Genomic DNA, 20,826 nt, shown 5'->3' with positions numbered 1-20,826 from the left:
AGGGAGCCGCATTTAGGTTTCGGGCGGGCGGACGGGGGACGGCCCGAGTGAGGCGTCCTCCGAAGGCTGCGGGCCCGAAGCCAGAACTCCTTCCTCTCCGAAGACCTCGGGGGTGGGGCTCGCGCTTCCGCAGCGGGCCTAGAGCGAGAGGCAGGCGGCAGGTAAGCCTGGCTGTGCTGGACCGGACTTGCACCCGCTCTGCACGCCAGGGGCTCAGGGCTGCCGCCCTTTTCGTGGTCCCAGGGCCCTTCCCAGAACCGGCTAAACCAACCCAAGCCGCGCGCACACACACTTGTGCACACAGGGAGTGTGGAACCAGATTCGATAAGGCACCCCTTGTGCCCCAGCTCCACGACCAAGGAACTCAGCCTACAAAGGCATCCCTGGCCCCATGCAGGGCTCAGGAGGCAGCGGAAAGGGTTAAGAGTCCAGGCCTCAAGGACAGGAGGGGAGGGTGGAGGGCCTGTGGTGTGCATCCGGCATCCCTGGCTGGTCAGGGCCCAGAACCCATCCCTATTTCCCTTCTGGTGGTAGGGGGCTGCCTGACTTGGGCAGTGGCACAAAGCATGCAGGCTTTGTTGTCCTCCTCCTCCACCCCTCAGCCTGGCATATTTTGGCGAGGGACTTCCCTGATGCCACCGGGCAAGGCATCTTGCCTAACTGGTCTGAATGACTAGCCCAGAGTTGGGACTAGAAGCAGCCACTGGGAGGAGTGGTGGGAAAGCAGCCCCACTCAAGGGCTGAAACAGTCCTTGTCCAAAACAAGGGGGACTTGAAAAGATCTCAGCAAGAAGGCAAAGAGAGGCAGTTGTTAGGGTCGTGAGGTTCAGCAGGCCGGCAGGCAAGAGAGAGGACACCGATGGCCTGGAAACATTTGTCATCACCCCAAACTTTATTGCTTACAAAGAGTTCTCTACAACCCAGACTCTGCAGTACCAAGGCTGCAGTTCTTTATGTGCTGGGGGCCGGGGCTCTCTCCCCGGGAGCAGTCTGGCTCAATGTGGACAGCTGGACAAAGGCTGTCTTGGCAAGATGTGGGAATGAGCTTCTCCCAAGGAGTCTCGGCGTCCCCTGCCCCAGGAGGTTGAGGCTAGCAGACACCCCCTGACGATTCACAGCTGATTTAATGCTACGTGAGTCCTGAGTAGCTCCCCTGGGAGAAGAGGCTAAGCTGGGGCAATGGGGAAGGGGGTGCTATTCTTAGAGAAATCTGGAAGAGGTTTGAGGAGTCACATGCATGTGGACAGCTCAAGACTGTGTCCCTTCACCCCATCTCCTGGCTTGCTATGCTCCTACAGAGTCACTGCCCTGCCCTGCCAGAGGGCAGCCATGAAAGTGCTTTGAGGTCATCAGAGTGCAAAGTGCCGTCGGCAGTACCCTCTGGCCAGGGGCAGGGCAGGGTGAGTGTCAGTGTGATGCTGAGCTGTGCTCTGGGGAACCAGCACGCTGGACACTGATAGTGGGGCTGGGGCGCCGGAGCGTCTCTGTCTGCTGCTTTCCTTAGCACTGATCATGTCCATCCACAGACTGTTCCTGTCAGGCATATCCTGCATCACCCTTCACCTTTACAGATGAGGGAACTGAGTGCCAGCGAGTCTGGGGCAGTGCTGGGCCTGAAGGGGCTCGGGGCCTGCTGCTCTGGGGAAGAGTGGTAGCCAGCAGCAAAGGGGCACATGTCTGGGGACTGAGAACCACTTCACTTACACACCTTCTTTGGTCCTTGGCTGAACCAGAGGTCAACTCAGGACCTGTGTTGCAACAACCTGAAAAGTGTGGTGTATTCTACCAGGGAGCCTTCCCAGGGTCAGGCATTCTTTTCCCCTACACCCAAAAGGGGTGAGCTGGCCAGGTGAGGCCAGGCAAGGGGTTTAGAGGGCCCCCTTAACCTACGGGCGGGCATACCTGCTGACCTGGTTCTGCACTGAACCTGAGTGTGGGCCCTTACACACTTGACACTCTCACACCAGCCTGGAGGGTGAGGGGCCGAGGGGCTCGCCCACCCCTTCTGACCCAGGCTGGAAACTGCTCTCCCCTGTCTGCCAGCAAATGGTCACTGATCCAAGCGGGTCAGGCCAACTCGACTGGAGCAGGGCAGAGAAGATCTTGTTTGTTTCCCGAGGTAACTCCTGCCGTCCTCCTCTGTCTCTTCATGTGGCGGAGTGTTTTCTCAGCAGGGTGGGGCAGGACTCAGGTGTGAAATCCTGGGAGGCATTCTGCTTGCCCCCACCTTGCTGCTGCCAGGCCCTGGTCCCACTGCTGAGCCGGGGGCTGGCAGATCCCTGGGAGCGGCTGAGCCTGTGTTTCAGGGCAGCATCGTGCACCGAGCAGGAAGGCTGCTTCCGGCAGTGTGGAGCCGGCGGTGGAGGGCAGGGTTAGGGCCTATTCTCCAGCTGGCCATGCTTGACCCTCCAGCTCCAGGCGAAGCTGCCATCAGGGGCCAGTGTGCACTGCAGGTCGATGCCCGAGTCTGGCACCTCCATGTCGTAGCGAACAGGCTGCCCGTCTTTGGTCACCAAGCTGAAGGCTGCAGCTGGGATCTAAGGGTGGAGCAAACCAGTGGGCTGAGATCATGGCATAGGGCTCAAGCCATGTAGAAAGGTAAAGACATCTCCCTCCAGCCAGACCGGCAGTCCTAAGGGCACTGCCTGTCTGTCATTCCATGGGAATCAGAGAATCCCACCCGGCTCAAGCGTAGGTCTGGAGGACCTCTTCGTCACCACTGCCAGCCTTGCTTTGAGGCCCTGGGGAATGCTTTGAGGTCCTGGGGGACGTTGAAGGCCAATTCCAAGTATTCCCTAGAGTGCCATTCTACTTCTTTGAAAGCTTTCCTCCTGGAGGGTGGGGCCAGCTGCACTGGCTTCTGGGACTCTGCCCGTCAGAGTGTACCTGCCCCCCTTACCTGGCTGCTGATGCCAGTGGCAATGTCTCCCACTTTGACCCGGTGGAACTCCCGGATGTGCAGGTGTTCACCATTAAGAGACTGTATTTGGACTTTCACACCTAGAAGGCAGACAAGGTGATAGTCAGGAGAGCGGCTGCTGGCTCCCCAAGGACCAGGGTCCTGGCAGGGGCTGGGGGAATGTTTTTGTTAAAAGTCACTCTGCCCTATGTAGGGGGGAGCAGATCTGGCTGTGATGGAGCAGCAGAGATAAAATTTAGGCTGGTCTAAGCACAGCTGCATTTTTTTTGTTTTTGAGACAGAGTCTCACTGTGTCGCCCTGGCTGAAGTGCAGTGGCGTGATCTCAGCTCACTGCAACCTTTACCTCCCGGGTTCAAGTGATTCTCCTGCCTCAGCCTCTCAAGTAGCTGGGATTACAGGCATGCGCCACTATACCCAGCTAATTTTTGTATTTTTAGTAGAGACGAGGTTTCACCATGTTGGCCAGGCTGGTCTCGAACCCCTGACCTCATGTAATCCACCTGCCTTGGCCTCCCTAAGTGCTGGGATTACAGGTGTGGGCCACCACACCCGGTCACAAAGCTGCATTTTATAAGAAAAAAAAAATTCAGGCTGGAACAGCCCTCATATTATATACACCTGCTAGTTCTTCCTGGCCGTCAGCACCTGGGATTTGGCCTGTGCATTGCTAAGAGCTGGGGCTGGCTCCTATGGGGAAGTAGTATTTCAACTTGGATGCAAAGCAGAAAGGAACTGAACACAAGGATTCTTAAATTAGATTATGGGCAATTTAGATTGTTCCCTGAGTTGAAGTGGCCTTTGGCCAGCCATGGGGCCCTGATGCCATGAGTCACACTTGCCCTGGAGAGGGCCAGGGAACTCCGAGCTGATGATGCCCTTGTTGTAGCAAAGCCACATCATAACCTATGCAATCAAGCTTGAAAACGAAGGAATTTTATGTTGTCTTTCTCATCTGACCTCAAATCCCAGAGGGGGATTCCTTTTGCTGAGTTTTTGATTAAAATGCTCATGGGTCCTGTTCCTTTTCCCTTTAGAAGAGATTAATTGCTCATTTTCCTGACTCCAGGTCAAGAGACTGCTCTCCTCCCCAAGCTAGGGGAATCTTCTGGGACTCCATCAACTGACAATGAGGGGATAATGGTCCCTCACTGCCCCATCAGGAAAGGCTCGTGGGTGATTGGGACCTTTGCTTGAAACCCAACTTACTGGCCAGGAACCTCAAGTTCTGGGACCAGGCGCCTTCCTCCCTCCCACTGTGCCAGGGGAGGGGAGACAAAATCCCTCAATGGCTGTCTAGCTCCAGGCAGATCAGCTGCCACGGGGACTGCTGAGCAGGTGGGAATTGGACTGTACCATTGAAATAGCTTGGGGTGTCGGTGGGCCGCCCCCGGGCCAGCACCATGTTCCAGCTGGAGCTTCGAGCCTCGGCCTGGCTGCTCCAGGAGTGTACGCCTGAGCTCAGGGTGTCCCGTGAGCTTTGAGAGGCCTTTGATGGGTTCTGAAACAACAGGATTGGGTACGGACTCAGGGCCCTGGGCTCCAGGATCCATCTCCAGCTTGGGTCTCATTTGGGGAAAAGGGGCACTGCTCATGCCCTCAGCTGGAGGAGGGTAAGGGTTGCCTCCATGGGGGACCAAGGCCTGCCTCCCCATTATCTCTGGTGGCAAAACACATTCCCTAGTCCCAGAAAGGTAGATTCCCATGGTTTCTCTGACTCTGAACCATGACCACCTCCCCCAACCTAGTGAGGACCCCCACCAGAAGGAAGGGGTGACCCCCATCACCCTCCTTTTACCCACTACTTGCACAGTGTCCATTCACTAGCTGGACGCAAAGCTACTTGCTCTGTGCCAGGGCTGGGAGAACCACACCCCTGGAGCCATGGCTCCGGGGCCACAACCGACTCACCTTCTCACTGTCATCCGACAGGGAGAGGCTGTCGATGCTGAGGCACGAGAGAATTTGCTCCTGCTCCTCCAGAGAAAATGGCTGGGACAGGCTGTTGAGGAATAATTCTGCAGGGAAAAGTGGAAGATGGCTGTGAAAGACTGGGAGGAGGCTGGCTATGTTTTCAGGGGTTCTTCCTGCACAGTCGGTAGAAGCTGAGCTGCTGGGGAAGGGGCTGGAAGAAAGCCCACACCGCAGGTAAAGAGAAACACCGGCCTCCGCGGGTGGCCCAGGGCCAGTGCTCAGGGCCCCACTGCAGCCACGGCTGCCCGTACCTATTTCCAGCTGCTGCAGTTCCTGCTCCGGGAAGGTTGCTTTCCGCTCTGGTGAGCTGGGGTTTCTGGCAGGGGCTGGCTCCAGGGAGGACAGAGGTAAGGGTTCCCACATCCCAGACTCCTCCTTGCTCAAAGTCAAGGGAGGAGACTTGTTTGGCTCTGGGGGCTCTGGTGGGAGAGGAGGCTGGAGCTTAGGGGCTCTGCCTGTTGTCTCCTCAGCTGGCCGGGGCCCTGGGGCCCTTGGCGAAAGCTCTCTCGGCTGGGCATGGAGGGTCTGGTGATAATTGGCTTGATTTGGCGGTGGATGTCTTGGTTCTTTATATTCTCCCCTCCAGGGGCTCTTCAGACCTCCCACTAGAAAACAGAGAGTACAATGGTGAGGGGAAGCGTGCTGTGCACAGACAGCGGTCCAGGCAGGAGCGGCCTCTCCTGAGTGCAGAAGGGCTAGAGGCAAACAAAGGGGAGGACACTGCCCCGGGCCACCATGGGAGGTGGCTCCAGAGGGCAGCATGGTGGTCTCCACAGGAGACTTCCTCAATAAAATGGTCCCAATATGACAGGGATAGGACTGGATTTCTGTCTTTGATTCTGTTTTTCTTCTAGGTATCAGTAGCAAATTCAAAAACTACAGAATCAGCTCCAGAGGACTTTGTTAACAAGAAAGAGAAGATTGAAAACAGCCCTGGGGCTACACCAACTCAAGAGCTCCCAGGCAAAGTGGCATCCTGGACCCACCATCTCTCCTACCCCATCCTCAGTTGGTACTTCCCCAGGCACCGTTTGTTCTGGCATGGGGCGAGTTCAGCCCTGGGACCACCCTCATCCTTATAACTACCAGCTGTCTTTGGTGAGGTGCAAGATCTCTCTGGTTTTCTTTATTTCATTTTCATTCCTATAATCACAGCCTTTTTGTGCCCATCCCTCAGGTGACATTCTATTATGTTTGATGTGTCATTTTTGATTTGGTTGTGTCCTTGCAAAATGTGCGTTGTTTTATTTATCAATTTATTTTTATTTTTATTTTTTTAAAGAGATGAGGTCTCATCATGTTGCCCAGGCTGGACTCCAACTCCTGGGCTCAAGCGATCCTTCCACCTCAATCTTCTGAGTGGCTGGGACTACAGATGTGCGCCACCATACCTGGCTATTGATCAATTTTTAGTTTACCAAACAGGCATTATGTTCTGGGTCCCATTCTGTGTCGGGTTCTCTTTTCACTCGGCACCATGGCTTTAGGATCCATCCATGCTGCTCTGTGAACACCGAGTTGCTTTAACTGCTTGGTGCTCCATGCGGCATCCCCTTTTGTGTCTCTGTCCTCCCAGTGAGGGACCCCATCGTACCCTACTCCCCTCCCACAAAGGAAGCTGTAGTGCGCATCCTCAGGCGTGTCCCCATATGGATCTGCTGGCATTCCTTTGTCAGTGCACCCAGGGGTAGAAGTCCTTGGTCTCAGTCTGCAGACGTCTGCCTGAGTGCAGCCAGGTGCCCCCCAGAGTGGGTAGCCTTGTCCACATGCCCATCAGCAGCACCTGAGGGGTCCCAACAGCCCTACATCCCACCAACTTTCTGCTGTTTTCCAGTCAAATGGCTCTTGAGTGTTACCTGGCTTTATTTATTTATTTATTTATTTTTTGAGTCAGGGTCTCTGTTGCCCAGGCTGGAGTGCAGTGGTACAATCATGGCTCACTGCAGCCTCGATCTTCCAGGCTCAAACAATCCTCTCACCTCCTGAGTAGCTAGGACTACACGCATGTGCCACCATGCCTGGCTAATTTTTAAATTTTTTTGCAGAGGAAGGGTCTTGCTATGTTGCACAGGCTGATCTTGAACTCCTGGCCTCAAGCGATCCTCCTGCCCCAGCCTCCCAAAGTGCTGGGATTACAGGTGTGAGCCACTGCTCCCGGCCTGTCTTTATTTTGTATTCTTGGATTCCTAGTGAGTTTGAGCCCCCTCTATACATCATAACCCTTATGATACTAGTAAACATATATTTTATCTTTAACCCCATTTCTGGCACAGAACTCCTAAAAGCCTTACTCTCCAAAATGATCTCTTTCTGTGTACTAATGGATTGACTGAAGGCTGGCAGCCCCTAGGTAGCTTCAAGATGGGGGCTGGTCATCAGAGAGACATAGGCAGGATTAGAGGGTTGAGACTTTCATCCCACCATCCCACGTACTGGAAGGGAAGGGGGCTAAAGGTTAAGCTGTTCGCCAATGGCCAGTGATTTATTCAATCATGCCTACGTAATGAAGCCTACACAAAAACCCAAGAAGACAGGGTTCCGAGAACTTCTGGTAGCTGGGCACATGGAGGTTCCTGGAGGGTGCCAAGCCCTGGAAGCTCTGTGCTCCCTCCCACACGCCTTGCCCTATGCATCTCTTCATTTGTATCCTTTGTAATATCCTTTCTAATAAACTGGTAAATGTAAGGAAGTGTTTCTCTGAGTTCTGTGAGCCACTCCAGCAAATTAATCAATCCCAAGGAGGGGGTCATGGGGTCCCTGACTTATAGCCAGTTGGTCAGAAGCACAGGTAAACACGTGGGCCTGAGACTGGCATGGGTAGGGGGTGCAGTCTTGGGGATCGAGCCCTCCTGCTGTGGGATCTGACGCTACCTCCAGGTAGATAGTGTTGGAACAGAACTGAATTAGAGGACACCAAGCTAGTGTCTGCTGCAGAACTGATTGCTGGCTTGGTGGGGTGGAAATCCCCACACATGTGGTCACAGGAGTCTTCTGGGTTGATTGTAGTTGAGTGGGAGAATGGAAAAAGCACTTCGAGTTTGCGTGTGAGTTTTCTCTTTCCCATCTCCTGAGCGCTGCCTCTGCGTCAAGGCGTGGCACTGTCACAATCTCCCAACAACCCTGAGGCTGCTGCACCCCCATAATCCAGAGGGGGAAACTAAGGCTCTGAGGGGTGCCTTGTTCTGGACCTGTGCCCACCTCCCTCCTCTGTCCACCTCTGTCTTCTGCCCCCCGGGTCAGCCAGCGTGGGGCTCTTCTTACCTTGCTGTAGTGCCCGGTTCACCTTCCCTCCCAGCTCCGCTGCAGACACGCGGTGGACGGGCTCTTTCCTCAGCCCCTCTTGGATGGCCTGGGCTGTGAGAGGGGCGCAGGAGGGTGGGATCTCCCTCACAGGCGGAGGCTCGCTGGCAATCTGGGGGGCAAAAGACAACAGGTGAGGCCTGCCTTCCCTCATTTCCTGATACCCGGCTGTTATTGCTCTTTGCGCAACTCCCGCCGGCCCCTGTTCCCGCTGTGCTGGGGTCTACCACAAGGAATGGAGGGGTCTGGGCTACAGTGAGGGCACTTTTCCCAGGAAAGGGACAAATGGAGCCAGTAAAACAGGCCAGAGCCAGGCAGCAAGACGCCCACAGCCTCCAGGCCCGGCCCGTTAGGAGGCAGGTGGATGGGGCCCAGGGTATGGACAGAAGAGAGTTCTCACCTGCCATGAACTTGGTGAGCCTCCGCAGCTGGATCTCCCCTTGTACCCCCAGATTTGGGTGGCAAGTATTTGAATTAGGATCCCACATGGATGACCAGGCCTCCCCTTGCTCCATCTGCCACCGCAGAGCAGCCCCTCCAGCCTGCGGCCTGGGCCCCAGGGCCCTGCAGCTCCCCCTGTTGGCCATGCTGGGTGCCGTCACCGACCTTGAGGCAGAGCGGCCCTCGGAAGAACTGAGTCCAGGGGTGGCAGCCGTTGAGCATGTGCAGCATCATACAGCAGCTGCTCCAGACGTCCACCTTGGCGTCGCAGCGCCTGCCCAGCACCACCTCCGGAGCCATGTGGGTCTCTGTGCCAGGGATGTAATCCCCTGAGAAGGGGGATGAGACAAAGTTACCTGGAATGCTGATGGGCAGGAGCCTAGGCAATGGCCACCCTGGTTAATCCTTGGGGTATCTTACATTTGTCACTGTTAAAGTACTTTTTATTTTATTATCTTTTTAGTTCTTTGAGATGGAGTCTTGCTCTGTCACCCAGGCTGGAGTACAATGGCGCGATCTTGGCTCACTGCAACCTCCACTTCCCGGGTTCAAGAGATTCTCCTGCCTTAGCCTCCCAAGTAGCTGGAATTACAGGCATGAGCCACCATGCCCAGCTAATTTTTATATTTTTGTAGAGATGGGGTTTCACCCATATTGGCCAGGCTGGTCTCGAACTCCTGACCTCAGGTGATCCACCCACCTCGGCCTCCCAAAGTGCTGAGATTACAGGCATGAGCCACTGCGCCCGGCCATGTTAAAATACTTTAAATATAGAAATAAAGTCTCCAAGTCAGACTTGTAGGGAGGAGCTAGGCGGGGACTCTGCTGGGAACTTGTACAAAGTAACAGAGCATCCATGATGTGGACTCTGCCCTTTGGACCAAACCCTTAAAGTGTTTTTTAAAAATGGGGCAGGGGCTGGACATTACAAATTAGGTTGTAGAAGGCTAGTAAGTAATACTAGTAAGTAACACTTCTTACTAGTAAGAAATACTAGTAAGTGAAATTTAAAAATTGTAATAGAAAACTTCTATGCGTAAAAGACTGAAAGGATAGATGGCAGATGTGAACAGTGGTTTTTTTCCTGGTGATTTGTATTTGTAATTTTTGCTTAGCTCTACTTTCTTCAACAGATATTAGAAAAAAGGGTCAGGCAGTGGCTCATGCCTGTAATCCCAGCACTTTGGGAGACTGAGGTGGGAGGAATGCTTAAATCCAGGAATTTAAGACCAGCCTGGGCAACATACTGAGACCCCATGTATATCTACAAAAAACATAAAAATTGAGCCAGACATGGTGGTACATGCCTGTGGTCCCAGCTACTCAGGAGGCTGAGGTGGGAGGATCGCTTGAACCAAGGAGCTTGAGGCTGCAGTGAGCTATGAGTGAGCTACTGCACTCCAGCCTGGGTGACAGAGCAAGACTCTGTCTCTAAAAAATAAAAGTTAAAAAAAATCAGAAAAGATACATTTTTTTTTGTAACAAGAAAAAGCCCACTACAGTTATTTTAAAAGGGCTTAAAACAACACGGGTGGAGGTCAAGTGTCCACATTCAATTTACATCTTCAGAATTGCCAACATAGTCCTTTAACAACACACAATCATATACTTCCAAAGATTCTTTTTCCGTTGGTCAAAATGAAATCATTTTATCCTTAATGCTATACATGAAAAACGCAGGGCACAAAATTGTGTTATAATGGCCCTAACTAGGCACAGGGAAAACAACAGCCTGGAAGGAGTTATTTAAAATATTCATGATTCGGCCGGGCACGGAGGCTCATGCCTGTAATTCCAGCACTTTGGGAGGCTGAGTGGGGCGGATCACCTAAGGTCTGGAGTTTGAGACTGGCCTGGCCAATATGGCAAAACCCCGTCCCTACTAAAAATACAAAAATTAGCTGGGCATGGTGGAAGGCGCCTGTAATCCCAGCTACTCAGGAGGCTGAGGCAGGAGAATTACTTGAACCCGGGAGGAGGAGGTTGCAGTGAGCTGAGATTGTGCCACTGCACTCCAGCCTGGGTGACAGAGTGAGACTCTGTCTCAACGAAAACAACAAAAAAATTTGTGATTCTCTCTCTGGGTAAGAGACATGGTGAGAATTCTGTTCTCTGCCTCTTTTATATGCTTAACTCTATACTTCACAGTGGGCATGGATTATTTCAATAATCAGAGGAGTTAAAAAAAGATATTTCACTGACTTTAGAGCCCAGGCCCCTTGGTCAGCCTGCCCACTGTGCTTCCAGCCAACCGTGCTCAGAGGCGCAGGAGAGCTGGGGTCTCAGGCTGGCAGTGCACTCCCCTGCAAAGGCCAGACAAGAGGTGGGAGCCACGGGGCCTCCAAGGCAGAAGGCCTGGGACCTACGGAGAGTCAACCAGCCTTTCCCTTCTCTTCCCTGTGTACAGGAGCATCGACAATGAGCACCTGACATCTATTATCACATTTACGCGTAACAAAGAAACCCCTGATAATCATCCAGGCTGGTTGCGGGGCTTAAACACACAGGTGGACCTAAGTGTTCACACCTCAATTCCCATTCTGGAAAGCATGGAAGGCATTTGGTGAATGAATGCATTGGGGGGCACGGCAGTTGGTGGGGGGCCTTACCTGTGAGCAAGGACTTTCCCAGGCCATCAGGTTGAAGACACACAGCATGGCCAAAGTCACAGAGGGCTGCATGGCTCCCATCGCTGGACAGGAGCACGTTGTCAGCTGCCAGGCCGCCCCGGGGAGGAAGAGGAACAGGTGAGTCATGCCGGGTCCCAGCCCACCCTGGCTCGGTTTGGCCTGCCCTCCAGTGACGTAATTTTCTGGCTGACCCTACGTGGCAGCTGCTGCTTCTGATTAGTTTCATTAATCGTGGAGGAAGGGAGGAGGGTATCAATTCAGGCTAGAGGTAGGCAGGATCTCTGAGGGCAAAGGGACAGGAGCAGGGTTTACTCGGGAACGCTGCCACTCTGCTCGCCTGCGCCGACCCCATACCAGGGGTCACCAGTGGGTGGGAGCTTGACCTTCGGTTCTCTGTGGCCACCATCTACCAGAAACTACAGTGCTTGGCTAAGGGGTTGGAGAACATCATTCCCCTTCCTACAGGCACAGTCCTGTCAGCCTGACTCAGGGCCTGCTACTGGGGATGACCAGGCTAGCCCAGAACTGAGAGGAGATCAGACAGGATGGTGTGAGAGAAGAGCCTGCTGGGGATCAGGGCCGTGGGGCCTGGGCCTTACCTTTGACGTCCCCATGCAGAATCCTTCGTGAGTGGAGGTATTCCAGACCCTCCAGGGCCTGGCCCAGGTAGTACAGGGCCCGGTCCTCTGGGAGACAGCCCTGCTCCTTGACCAGCTGGCCCAGGGAGCCACCTAGGAGACCAAAGGCCAGGCTATACATGGGACTTGCCCGAGCCTCCATGCCAGCCAAGGGCAAGAGCACAGGGCCGGCAGTGGAAAGCAGGGTCACAGGGTCAAGAGGTTAACAATGGATAGATCAGTGACCAAGGCCAACTTGGGCAAGACTCAGGGGGGAACTCTTGGCCCTGAATTTGGAGAAAGAGTGGGACCTGGCTCCTTACCTTCCAGCAGCTCCATGAAGATGTTGACCCAAGGCCCTTCTCTCACAGCTCCATACAAAGGGACAATTCTGGGTGAGGTCAATCCTGCACATGCCATCAGCTCCTCTGCCCGAAATACTTCCAGCCGCACCTGCAAGGGCCCAGAGGCAGCTGTTAAGACAGGGTGAGGGGACCAGAGCTGGGTCCCCGGCATCCTGTCAGCACCCTAGTGCTCCACACACAGAGGCTGCTGCTGTTTCCAGTGGTGATGCAGGGGCCTGGGGGGCCTGCTGGACCCTCAGAGGCTAAATTGTGTATCCCGTGCCCTTGGTATCAGGAGCAACTTCTTGTACTTAATTAAAGTTCTGGAGTGCTGCCTGTGTGCAAAAACAGTCACATAAAAACTACATCCGCACCGGGCGCAGTGGCTCATGCCTATAATCCCAGCACTTTGGGAGGCCGAGGCGGGTGGATCACGAGGTCAGGAGATCGAGACCATCCTGGCTAACACAGTGAAACCCCGTCTCTACTAAAAAATACAAAAAAATTAGCCGGGTGTGGTGGCGGGCGCCTGTAGTCCCAGCTACCTGGGAGGTTGAGGCAGGAGAATGGCGTGAACCCAGGAGGCGGAGCTTGCAGTGAGCTGAGATTGCGCCAGTGCACTCCAGCCTGGGCAACAAAGTGAGACTCCGTCTCAAAAAAAAAAAATTAAAAAAACAAAACAAAACACTACATTCCAGCCGGGCGCGGTGGCTCACGGCTGTAATCTCAGCACTTTGGGAGGCTGAGGCGGGTGGATCAAGGAGATCGAGGTCGGGAGATCAAGACCATCCTGGCCAACATGGCGAAACCCTGTCTCTACTAAAAATACAAAAATTAGCTGGGTGTGGTGGCACGTGGCTGTAATCCCAGCTACTTGGGAGGCTGAGGCAGGAGAATCACTTGAACCTGGGAGTCGGAGGTTGCAATGAGCCAAGGTCGCAATGAGCCGAGGTCGCAATGAGCCAAGGTCGCAATGAGCCGAGGTCGCACCACTGCGCTCCAGTCTGGCGACAGAGTGAGACTCCATCTCAAAAAAAAAACAACAAAAAAAAAACACACACACAAAAAAACAAAAAAACAAAAACCCCCCTACATTCGTCATCCTGGCTGCTGGCACGCTGTCCGCCCTCAAATCTGCCAAACGCAGAACATTTTTTCCTCCAGCTAAATGTCTGGGCAATCTCTAGGATGTGGGACCTTTTGCTTATCAACATCCATGTCTACTCTCAGAAGCTGGGTTTTTGACTTATCTGACTGTCAAGAACCAAGATTTGGACTCCATCGGGTGCATTTTTTTTTCTTTTCTTTTTTTTTTTTTGAGACAGAGGTCTTGCTCTGTCGCCCAGGCTGGAGTACAGTGACGTGATCTCTATTCATTGCAACCTCTGCCTCCTGGGTTCAAGCAATTCTCCTGCCTCAGCCTCCCGAGTAGCTGGGACTACAAGTGTGCGCCACCAGGCCCAGATAATTTTTGTATTTTTTAGTAGAGACGGGGTTTCACCATGCTGGCCAGGCTGGTCTCAAACTCCTAACCTTGTGATTTGCCTGCGTTGGCCTCCCAAAGTGCTAGGATTACAGGCGTGAGCCACCATGCCCGGCCTCAACACTTTTCTTTCCCGGAGGACTAAAACATCCACATAGACAGAGCAGTGTTTATTCTGTTTGCAGCTGTCTCCCAGCATCTGGGAACTTAAGGAGGCTTCTGAGGAGGGGTTTGGCCAAGGCCACTCCCACTGCCAAATGGCAGGTCCGGGATCATCCACTCCTTTCTGCAGGGACCAGCAACTTGGTGGGAGGAAATAGGCCTTGGATATAAACATCTTGGGCTTAGATCCTGGCTCCGCCTTTTAAAACAAGGCAGCAGACTTCCCATCCACGTATTTCCACATGCAAACAGCAGGGACGGTGGTATCTGCTCCTGGGTAGAGCAAGGATTTGGAAGGATGGTAACTGACACCAGGCCTGGCAACCAGTGGGCACTCAGGAAGTGCTAGCTCCCCAATTCCTCCAGCTCACATCAGAGAAGCTGGTACTTAGACTGACACTTAGACCTTTTTTTTTTTTTTTTTTTTTTGAGACAGAGTCTCGCTGTGTCGCCCAGGCTGGAGTGCAGTGGCGCAATCTCAGCTAATTACAACCTCCGCCTCCTGGGTTCAAGCAATTCTCCTGCCTCAGCCTCCCCAGTAGCTGGGATTACAGGCACCTGCCACTATGCACAGCTAATTTTTCATATTTTTAGTAGAGGCAGGGTTTCACCATGTTGGTCAGGCTGGTCTTAAACTCCTGACCTCAGGTGATCCGCCTACCTTGGCATCCCAAAGTGCTGGGATTACAGGCGTGAGCCACTGTGCCCGGCCTCTTAGACTTCTTTTTTTTTGAGACAGAGTCTTGCTCTGTCACCAGGCTGGAGTGCAGTGGTGTGATATCTCAGCTCACTGCAACCTCCGCCTCCTGAGTTCAAGCGATTCTTGTGCCTCAGCCTCCTGAGTAGCTGGGATTACAGGCACGTGCCACCACACCCAGCTAATTTTTGTATTTTTAGTAGAGACAGGGTTTCACCACGTTGGCCAGGCTGGTCTTGAACTCCTGGCCTCATGATCCGCCCACCTCAGCCTCCCAAAGTGCTGGGATTACAGGCGTGAGCCACTGCGCACGGCCTCTTAGGCTTTTTTTTTTTTTTAATTTTATTTATTATTATACTTTAAGTTTTAGGGTACATGTGCACAATGTGCAGGTTTGTTACATATGTATACATGTGCCATGTTGGTGTGCTGCACCCATTAACTTGTCATTTAGCATTAGGTATATCTCCTAATGCTATTCCTCCCCCCTCCCCCCTTAATAGACTTGTCCTCCTTCCTGGCTGCTGATGGTTCTCAAGTAAGCCTTGAGTAGCATCGCCAGGGGGCGCTGGCAGTAACAGAACCAGCTTGGAAGCGATCTCCACAGACTTGCTGACTTGGCAAACAGCCCTGACACTGTGGGGTTTTTGGACTTTTGCCTATCAGTGGAAAATGTCGCCCTTCTGGTTCCCTAATATCTGGTTTGGTTAATCACCTCCCATGAACTTTGACTCTGCCAGTGTTTCCAGCTCTAAAAAGCCTCTGAACCTGAGTTGGAACTAATTCAACAACAGGACTTGTTAGCAAATGTCTTCAGCCTAACCACCCCCAAACTGAGCTGAGGCACCCCGGGGCACTGCAGATAACTCAGAAGGGCGCCAAATGGATATCTGACATTTGAGGGAAACGGCCACCGCAGTATCTGCAGGACACCGCGTGAACTACTCGCTCGAGACAGTTCAGCTTCAAAGTACGATCACGCACGTGACATTCCCTTTGATAATGTATCTCTATGAAGCTATGTTTTTGCAGGTCACTGTGATTAAAAGTACTTCAAGGAGAAAATGTGGGATATGAAGGTGGTGGTGTCCTATCTGATTTCAAGGGTTGAGATGTGCAACAAGGCATACATCCCGTTAATAATCTGGCGGTTTGGAAATGGAAGGACCCTTTTTCTTTCAACTTATGTCACGCTTTTCAAATGGCTACCAAGTTGTTAGGATAAAGACTTATTATTCGACCTCACTGCTTCATAAACAGAACTGTTGGGTATTTGTTTTGGCCTGGTTTGCCCTGAAACAATGACTGAGATATTAACAGGGCTGTGATCCAAAAGAGTTGGGGAAACTTGGCTTTAACTTTGCAGAAATCTGTAAGTCCTCTTAGAGTGTCCCGTCCATGCTAAAAATATTTCCAACCACCCAGACCAAAGAGGTGGGAGGAGATACTTCAAAATACAAGGTGCTTTAGAAGTCGGTGCCAGAGGAGAAAGCAGCCCAGCCTTCCAGGCCAAGCTGGCTGCCCGTCTGGCCACCCCTCCTCTCTGAACTTCCGTGTTCCTCATCCGTAAAATGAGGGGCTGGACTGCGAGGAGGATATTCATGAGAACTAAGATCTAATGCCCACTCATCATTTCCCAGGCACCGGTAAAGCCCTTTCTAAGCATTAGTTATTCAGATCTTACTAGCCTGTAAGCTGGTGGGATCATTATCCCCATTTTATAGATGAAGAAGCTGAAGCCTAGGCAAGTAATTTGCCCAAGGTCACTGGGTATAAGAGATCACAGCAGCGCTTTTACTCGGGCAAGCCTGACTCCAGAGCTGCCAGCTACTCTGCCTCCTGAAGGCCTTTCCATGCTGAACTTTTTTTTTTTTTTTTTGAGACAAGGTCTCCCTTGGTTGGCCAGGCTGGAGTGCAGTGGCACAATCACAGCTCACTGCAGCCTCGACCTTCCCGGGCTCAAGCGATCCTCCTATCTCAGCCTCCCAAGTAGCTGAGACTATAGGTGCCATGCCCAGCTAATTTTTGTATTTTTTGTAGAGATGGGGTTTCGCCATATTGCCCAGGCTAGTCTTGAACTCCTAGGCTCAAGTGATTCTCCCACCTCGGCCTCCAACATGTTGAGATTACAAGTGTGAGCCACTGTGCCTGGCACCCATGCTAATGTTTTAAAATACATTTAGGACTGAGCATCCCCAGGTGGAAGCACTGTCAGCAATGAGCCTACTGCCTGATACAGAAGCCACTTCCTTCCCCTCAATTGCCTGCACGCTGGACACTGGGGATCACTTTTTCCTCCTTGAACTTCCCTCTTGTTTTCTTTGGTATTCTTTTTTTTGAAACGGAGTTTCGCTCTTGCTGCCCGGGCTGGAGTGCAATGGCGTGATCTCGGCTCACCGCAACCTCTGCCTCCTGGGTTCAAGCGATTCTCCTGCTTCAGCCTCCTGAGTAGCTGAGATTACAGGCATGCGCCACCACGCCCGGCTTTTTGTATTTTTAATAGAGATGGGGTTTCTCCATGTTGGTCAGGCTGGTCTCGAACTCCTGACCTCAGGTGATTCACCCGCCTCGGCCTCTCAAAGTGCTGGGATTACAGGCGTGAGCCACCACACCTGGCCTTCTTTGGTATTCTTTTATTTTTGAGACGGAGTCTCATTCTGTCGCCCAGGCTGGAGTGCAGTGGCATGATCTTGGCTCACTGCAACCTCTGCCTCCCAGGTTCAAGAGATTCTCCTGCCTCGGCCTCCCGAGTAGCTGGTGGCGCCATCATGCCTGGCTAATTTTTTGGTATTTTTAGTAGATACGGGGTTTCACCGTGTTAGCCAGGATGGTCTCGCTCTCCTGACCTCATGATCTGCCCACCTCGGCCTCCCAAAGTGCTGAGATTACAGACGTGAGCCACCGCACCCAGCCTCTTCTTTGGTATTCTTATCTGTTTTATTCCATCAATAAAAAAAGGCGTAAGAGCAATTCTATAAATTCTTTTGAAGATTCCAGGAATGTAAACTATGTGAAAGGGACTACCACAGTACTGTGCACAGATGTCCAATGAATATTAGAGGGTCCCGCCTTATTTTCTCACCTCTATCGAGGTATTTTCCTCTGATCCTTGTGCTATTTTCCTTCTAAACACATGTCCAGGACCAAAGGCTGCTCACCTTTACCCCAATATAAATGTCTATCCCCCATTACAAATCGGGTTCCTTCAGGTCAGGCCTGTGGATTTCACATCTCTGTCCCCAGCCCCTGCACATTGTCTGGCACAGAGCAGGTGTTTGGTGACAGCTGGGTTGACTTGGCCAGGGCCACATTATCCCAGATCAGCAGCAGAGCCAAAGCAAAGCTCCCAGAACTCCACACTTGAGCCAGATGTTCTAAAAGGAGTGATTCTTAACCCTTTTTGGGCTATAGACCCCTATGAGGATCTGGGAAATGATATGAATTATTCTTTAAAAATGTGTGATTGCCCATACATGCAACACAGAAACACTTTTTTTTTTTTTTTTGAGACAGAGTCTTGCTCTGTCGCCCAGGCTGGAGTGCAGTGGCATGATCTTGGCTCACCGCAACCTCCGCCTCCTGGGTTCAAGCGATTCTCCTGCTTCAGCCTCCTGAGTAGCTGAGATTACAGGCATGCGCCACCACGCCCGGCTAACTTTTTGTATTTTTAATAGAGACAGGGTTTCTCCATGTTGGTCAGGCTGGTCTCGAACTCCCAACCTCAGGTGATTCACCCACCTCGGCCTCTCAAAGTGCTGAGATTACAGGCGTGAGCCACCACACCCGGCCTTCTTTGGTATTCTTTTATTTTTGAGACGGAGTCTCATTCTGTTGCCCAGGCTGGAGTGCAGTGGTGTGATCCTGGCTCACTGCAACCTCTGCCTCCCAGGTTCAAGTGATTCTCCTGCCTCAGCCTCCCGAGTAGTTAGTATTACAGGCATGCGCTACCACACCCAGCTAATTTTTTATATTTTTGGTAGAGACGGGGTTTCACCATGTTGGCCAGGCTGGTCTCGAACTCCTGACCTCAAGTGATCTGCCCGCTTTGGCCTTCCAAAGTGCTGGGATTACAGGCGTGAGCTACTGCACCTGGCCGACAAACACTCTTTTGAATAAATTTCCTAGAATTCATGGATCCTATCAATCCATCCACTGACTAGGATAAGAACTTCTACATGGCCGTTAAAAAGCATAAGAGAGTTGTATATATGCCAATAAGGAAATCTGTCATATTATTGCATGAAAAAAACATGGTACAGAATAGTCCCTAGAGTAGGATCCCATTTCTTGTGGGGTTGGGGGACAGGGTCTCACTCTGTTGTCCAGGCTGGAGTGCAGTGGTACGATCTTGGCTCACTGCAGCCTCTACTTCCTGGGCTCAAGCAATCCTCCCACCTCAGTCTCCCGAGTAGCTAGGACCACAGGTGTATGCCACCATGCCTGGCTAATTTTTTTTTCTTCGTAGAGATGGGGTCTCTACAAAGAAGTGCTAGGATTATAGGCATAAGTGCCGCACCGCCTGATCTTTCTTTCTTTCTTTTTTTTTTTTGAGGCAGAGTCTCACTCTGTTGCCAGGCTGGAGTGCAGTGGCACAATCTCGGCTCACTGCAACCTCTGCCTCCTGGGTTCAAGCAATTCTGCCTCAGCCTCCCAAGTACCTGGGACTACAGGCACCCGCCACCACACCTGGCTAGTTTTTGTATTTTTAGTAGAGATGGGGTTTCACTGTGTTGGCCAGATCTCCTGACCTTGTGATCCACCACCCTTGGTCTCCCAAAGTGCTGGGATTACAGGCATGAGCCACAGGCCCGGCCTGATCTTACTTCTTTTTTTTTTTTTTTTTTGAGACTGAGTCTTGCTCTGTCACCCAGGCTGGAGTGCTGTGGCGTGATCTTGGCTCACTGCAACCTCCGCCTCCCAGGTTCAAGCAATTCTCTGCCTCAGCCTCCCGAGTAGCTGGGATTACAGGCACCTGCCACCACACCCGGCTAATATTTGTATTTTTAGTAGAGATGGGGTTTCACCATCTTGGCCAGAGGCTGGTCTTGAACTCCTGACCTTGTGATCCACCTGCCTCAGCCTCCCAAAGTGCTGGGATTACAGGTGTGAGCCACCGTGCTCGGCCCTGATCTTACTTTTAATTGCAAACAAATATAGGCTCATTATAAAAGAATGCAAATGATACCAAAAAAAGCAAAAGTCTCCATTCCCCAGTCCTATTCTCAGAGGTAACTGCCCTTTGACAGAAATCTTTTTAGACTTTTAAAATTTCTTTTTTATTTCTATTTTTTACTTTTTTGTAGACATGCGATCTCCCTATGTTGCCCAGGCTGGTCTCCACCTCTTGGCCTCAAGCAATCCTCCCACCTCAGCCTCCCAAAGTACTGGGATTACAAGCGTGAGCCACTGTACCCAGCCTGGACTTTTTATGCGTGTATAAACAAGTAGTTGTTTCTTCTATTAAAATGGGATCCTGGTGGGGCACAGTGGCTCACACCTGTAATCCCAGCATTTTGGGAGGTTGCCCAGGAGTTTGAGTCCAGCCTGGGCAACATAGTGAGATCCTGTTTCTACAATAAATAAAAAATTAGCTGGGTGTGGTGGTGCGTGCCTAAAGTCCCAGCTACGTGGGAAGCTGAGGCAACAGGGTTGTTTGGGTCTGTGGGGCTGAGGCTGCAGTGAGCTGTGATCATGCCACTGCATACCAGCCTGGACAACAGAGCGAGATCCTGTCTCAAAAAAAAAAAAAAAAGAAAGAAAAGAAAAAAGATCAAACAAAACCTTAAAAATAAAAACAACTGCATCAAACCCTGGACCTATGGCCAATCAGCATCTAGATCAGGAGGATGAAGGGAGTGCTGGCACTGCCACGTGACACCTTACACACTGGATTCTCCCCAAGGAGCATCAGGTGGGCACAGACTTGCTCTGATCCGATGTGCGGCCTGACCTCTGATGCCTGATCCACCTCCCGGTCCCCATCTCCTAATCAGGGAACTGTTTCTCCTGCTCTTCCAGCTGAAAACCCTAAAGGACACCACTGCCTTGAGGGAAAGCAGGGGCTGTCTGCCCAACCAATGGCAGCTGTGCGGGCTGCCAAAGAGCCATCCCCACTGCATTCTCCGGGGTGGGAAGGAAGTGGTTCTGTGAGTGGCAGCTCTGGTGGGCTTGAGCTGCAGCTCTGGTGCTGAGAAGTCCATGCCTTGTGCTTGGAGCTTTTCCAACTGCCTTGCAGTGGATGGGAGGGGCGAGACATGGAG

The 20,826-nt window shown here is 52.2% G+C and overlaps 1 protein-coding gene and 1 long non-coding RNA gene across 5 annotated transcripts in view; one reads left to right on the top strand and one right to left on the bottom strand.

The window, feature by feature from the left end:
- Positions 1–21: 21 nt before the first annotated feature.
- On the top strand, positions 22–7,577 carry LOC104002818 (uncharacterized). Of its 2 annotated transcripts, XR_010152826.1 has the most exons (4): positions 37–161; positions 4,851–5,066; positions 5,154–5,239; positions 5,747–7,577. It is a non-coding gene; the product is annotated as an uncharacterized LOC104002818 (long non-coding RNA). The 2 variants fall into 2 exon arrangements; XR_010152825.1 differs by lacking the exon at positions 5,154–5,239 and having other exon boundaries at positions 22–161.
- Positions 870–20,826, bottom strand: part of MAP3K14 (mitogen-activated protein kinase kinase kinase 14) — a 53,973-nt gene continuing 34,016 nt past the window's right edge. For 2 of the 3 annotated variants that reach the window (XM_003315396.6, XM_009431967.4), the window contains 10 exons: positions 12,204–12,333; positions 11,863–11,994; positions 11,243–11,347; positions 8,799–8,962; positions 8,154–8,304; positions 5,144–5,497; positions 4,830–4,936; positions 4,275–4,419; positions 2,900–3,000; positions 870–2,537 (listed from right to left, as the gene is read on the bottom strand). In XM_003315396.6, coding sequence (XP_003315444.1) covers positions 2,373–2,537; positions 2,900–3,000; positions 4,275–4,419; positions 4,830–4,936; positions 5,144–5,497; positions 8,154–8,304; positions 8,799–8,962; positions 11,243–11,347; positions 11,863–11,994; positions 12,204–12,333 — 1,554 coding nt within the window. In that variant the 3' untranslated portion in view covers positions 870–2,372. The remainder of the gene's footprint in view (positions 2,538–2,899; positions 3,001–4,274; positions 4,420–4,829; positions 4,937–5,143; positions 5,498–8,153; positions 8,305–8,798; positions 8,963–11,242; positions 11,348–11,862; positions 11,995–12,203; positions 12,334–20,826) is intronic. The other variant, XR_010152823.1, reaches the window with a different exon arrangement.

This window comes from Pan troglodytes, chromosome 19 (genome assembly GCF_028858775.2).
Source record: "Pan troglodytes isolate AG18354 chromosome 19, NHGRI_mPanTro3-v2.0_pri, whole genome shotgun sequence".
NCBI lineage: Eukaryota > Metazoa > Chordata > Mammalia > Primates > Hominidae > Pan > Pan troglodytes.
This window is presented reverse-complemented; position numbering and strand designations above follow the sequence as displayed.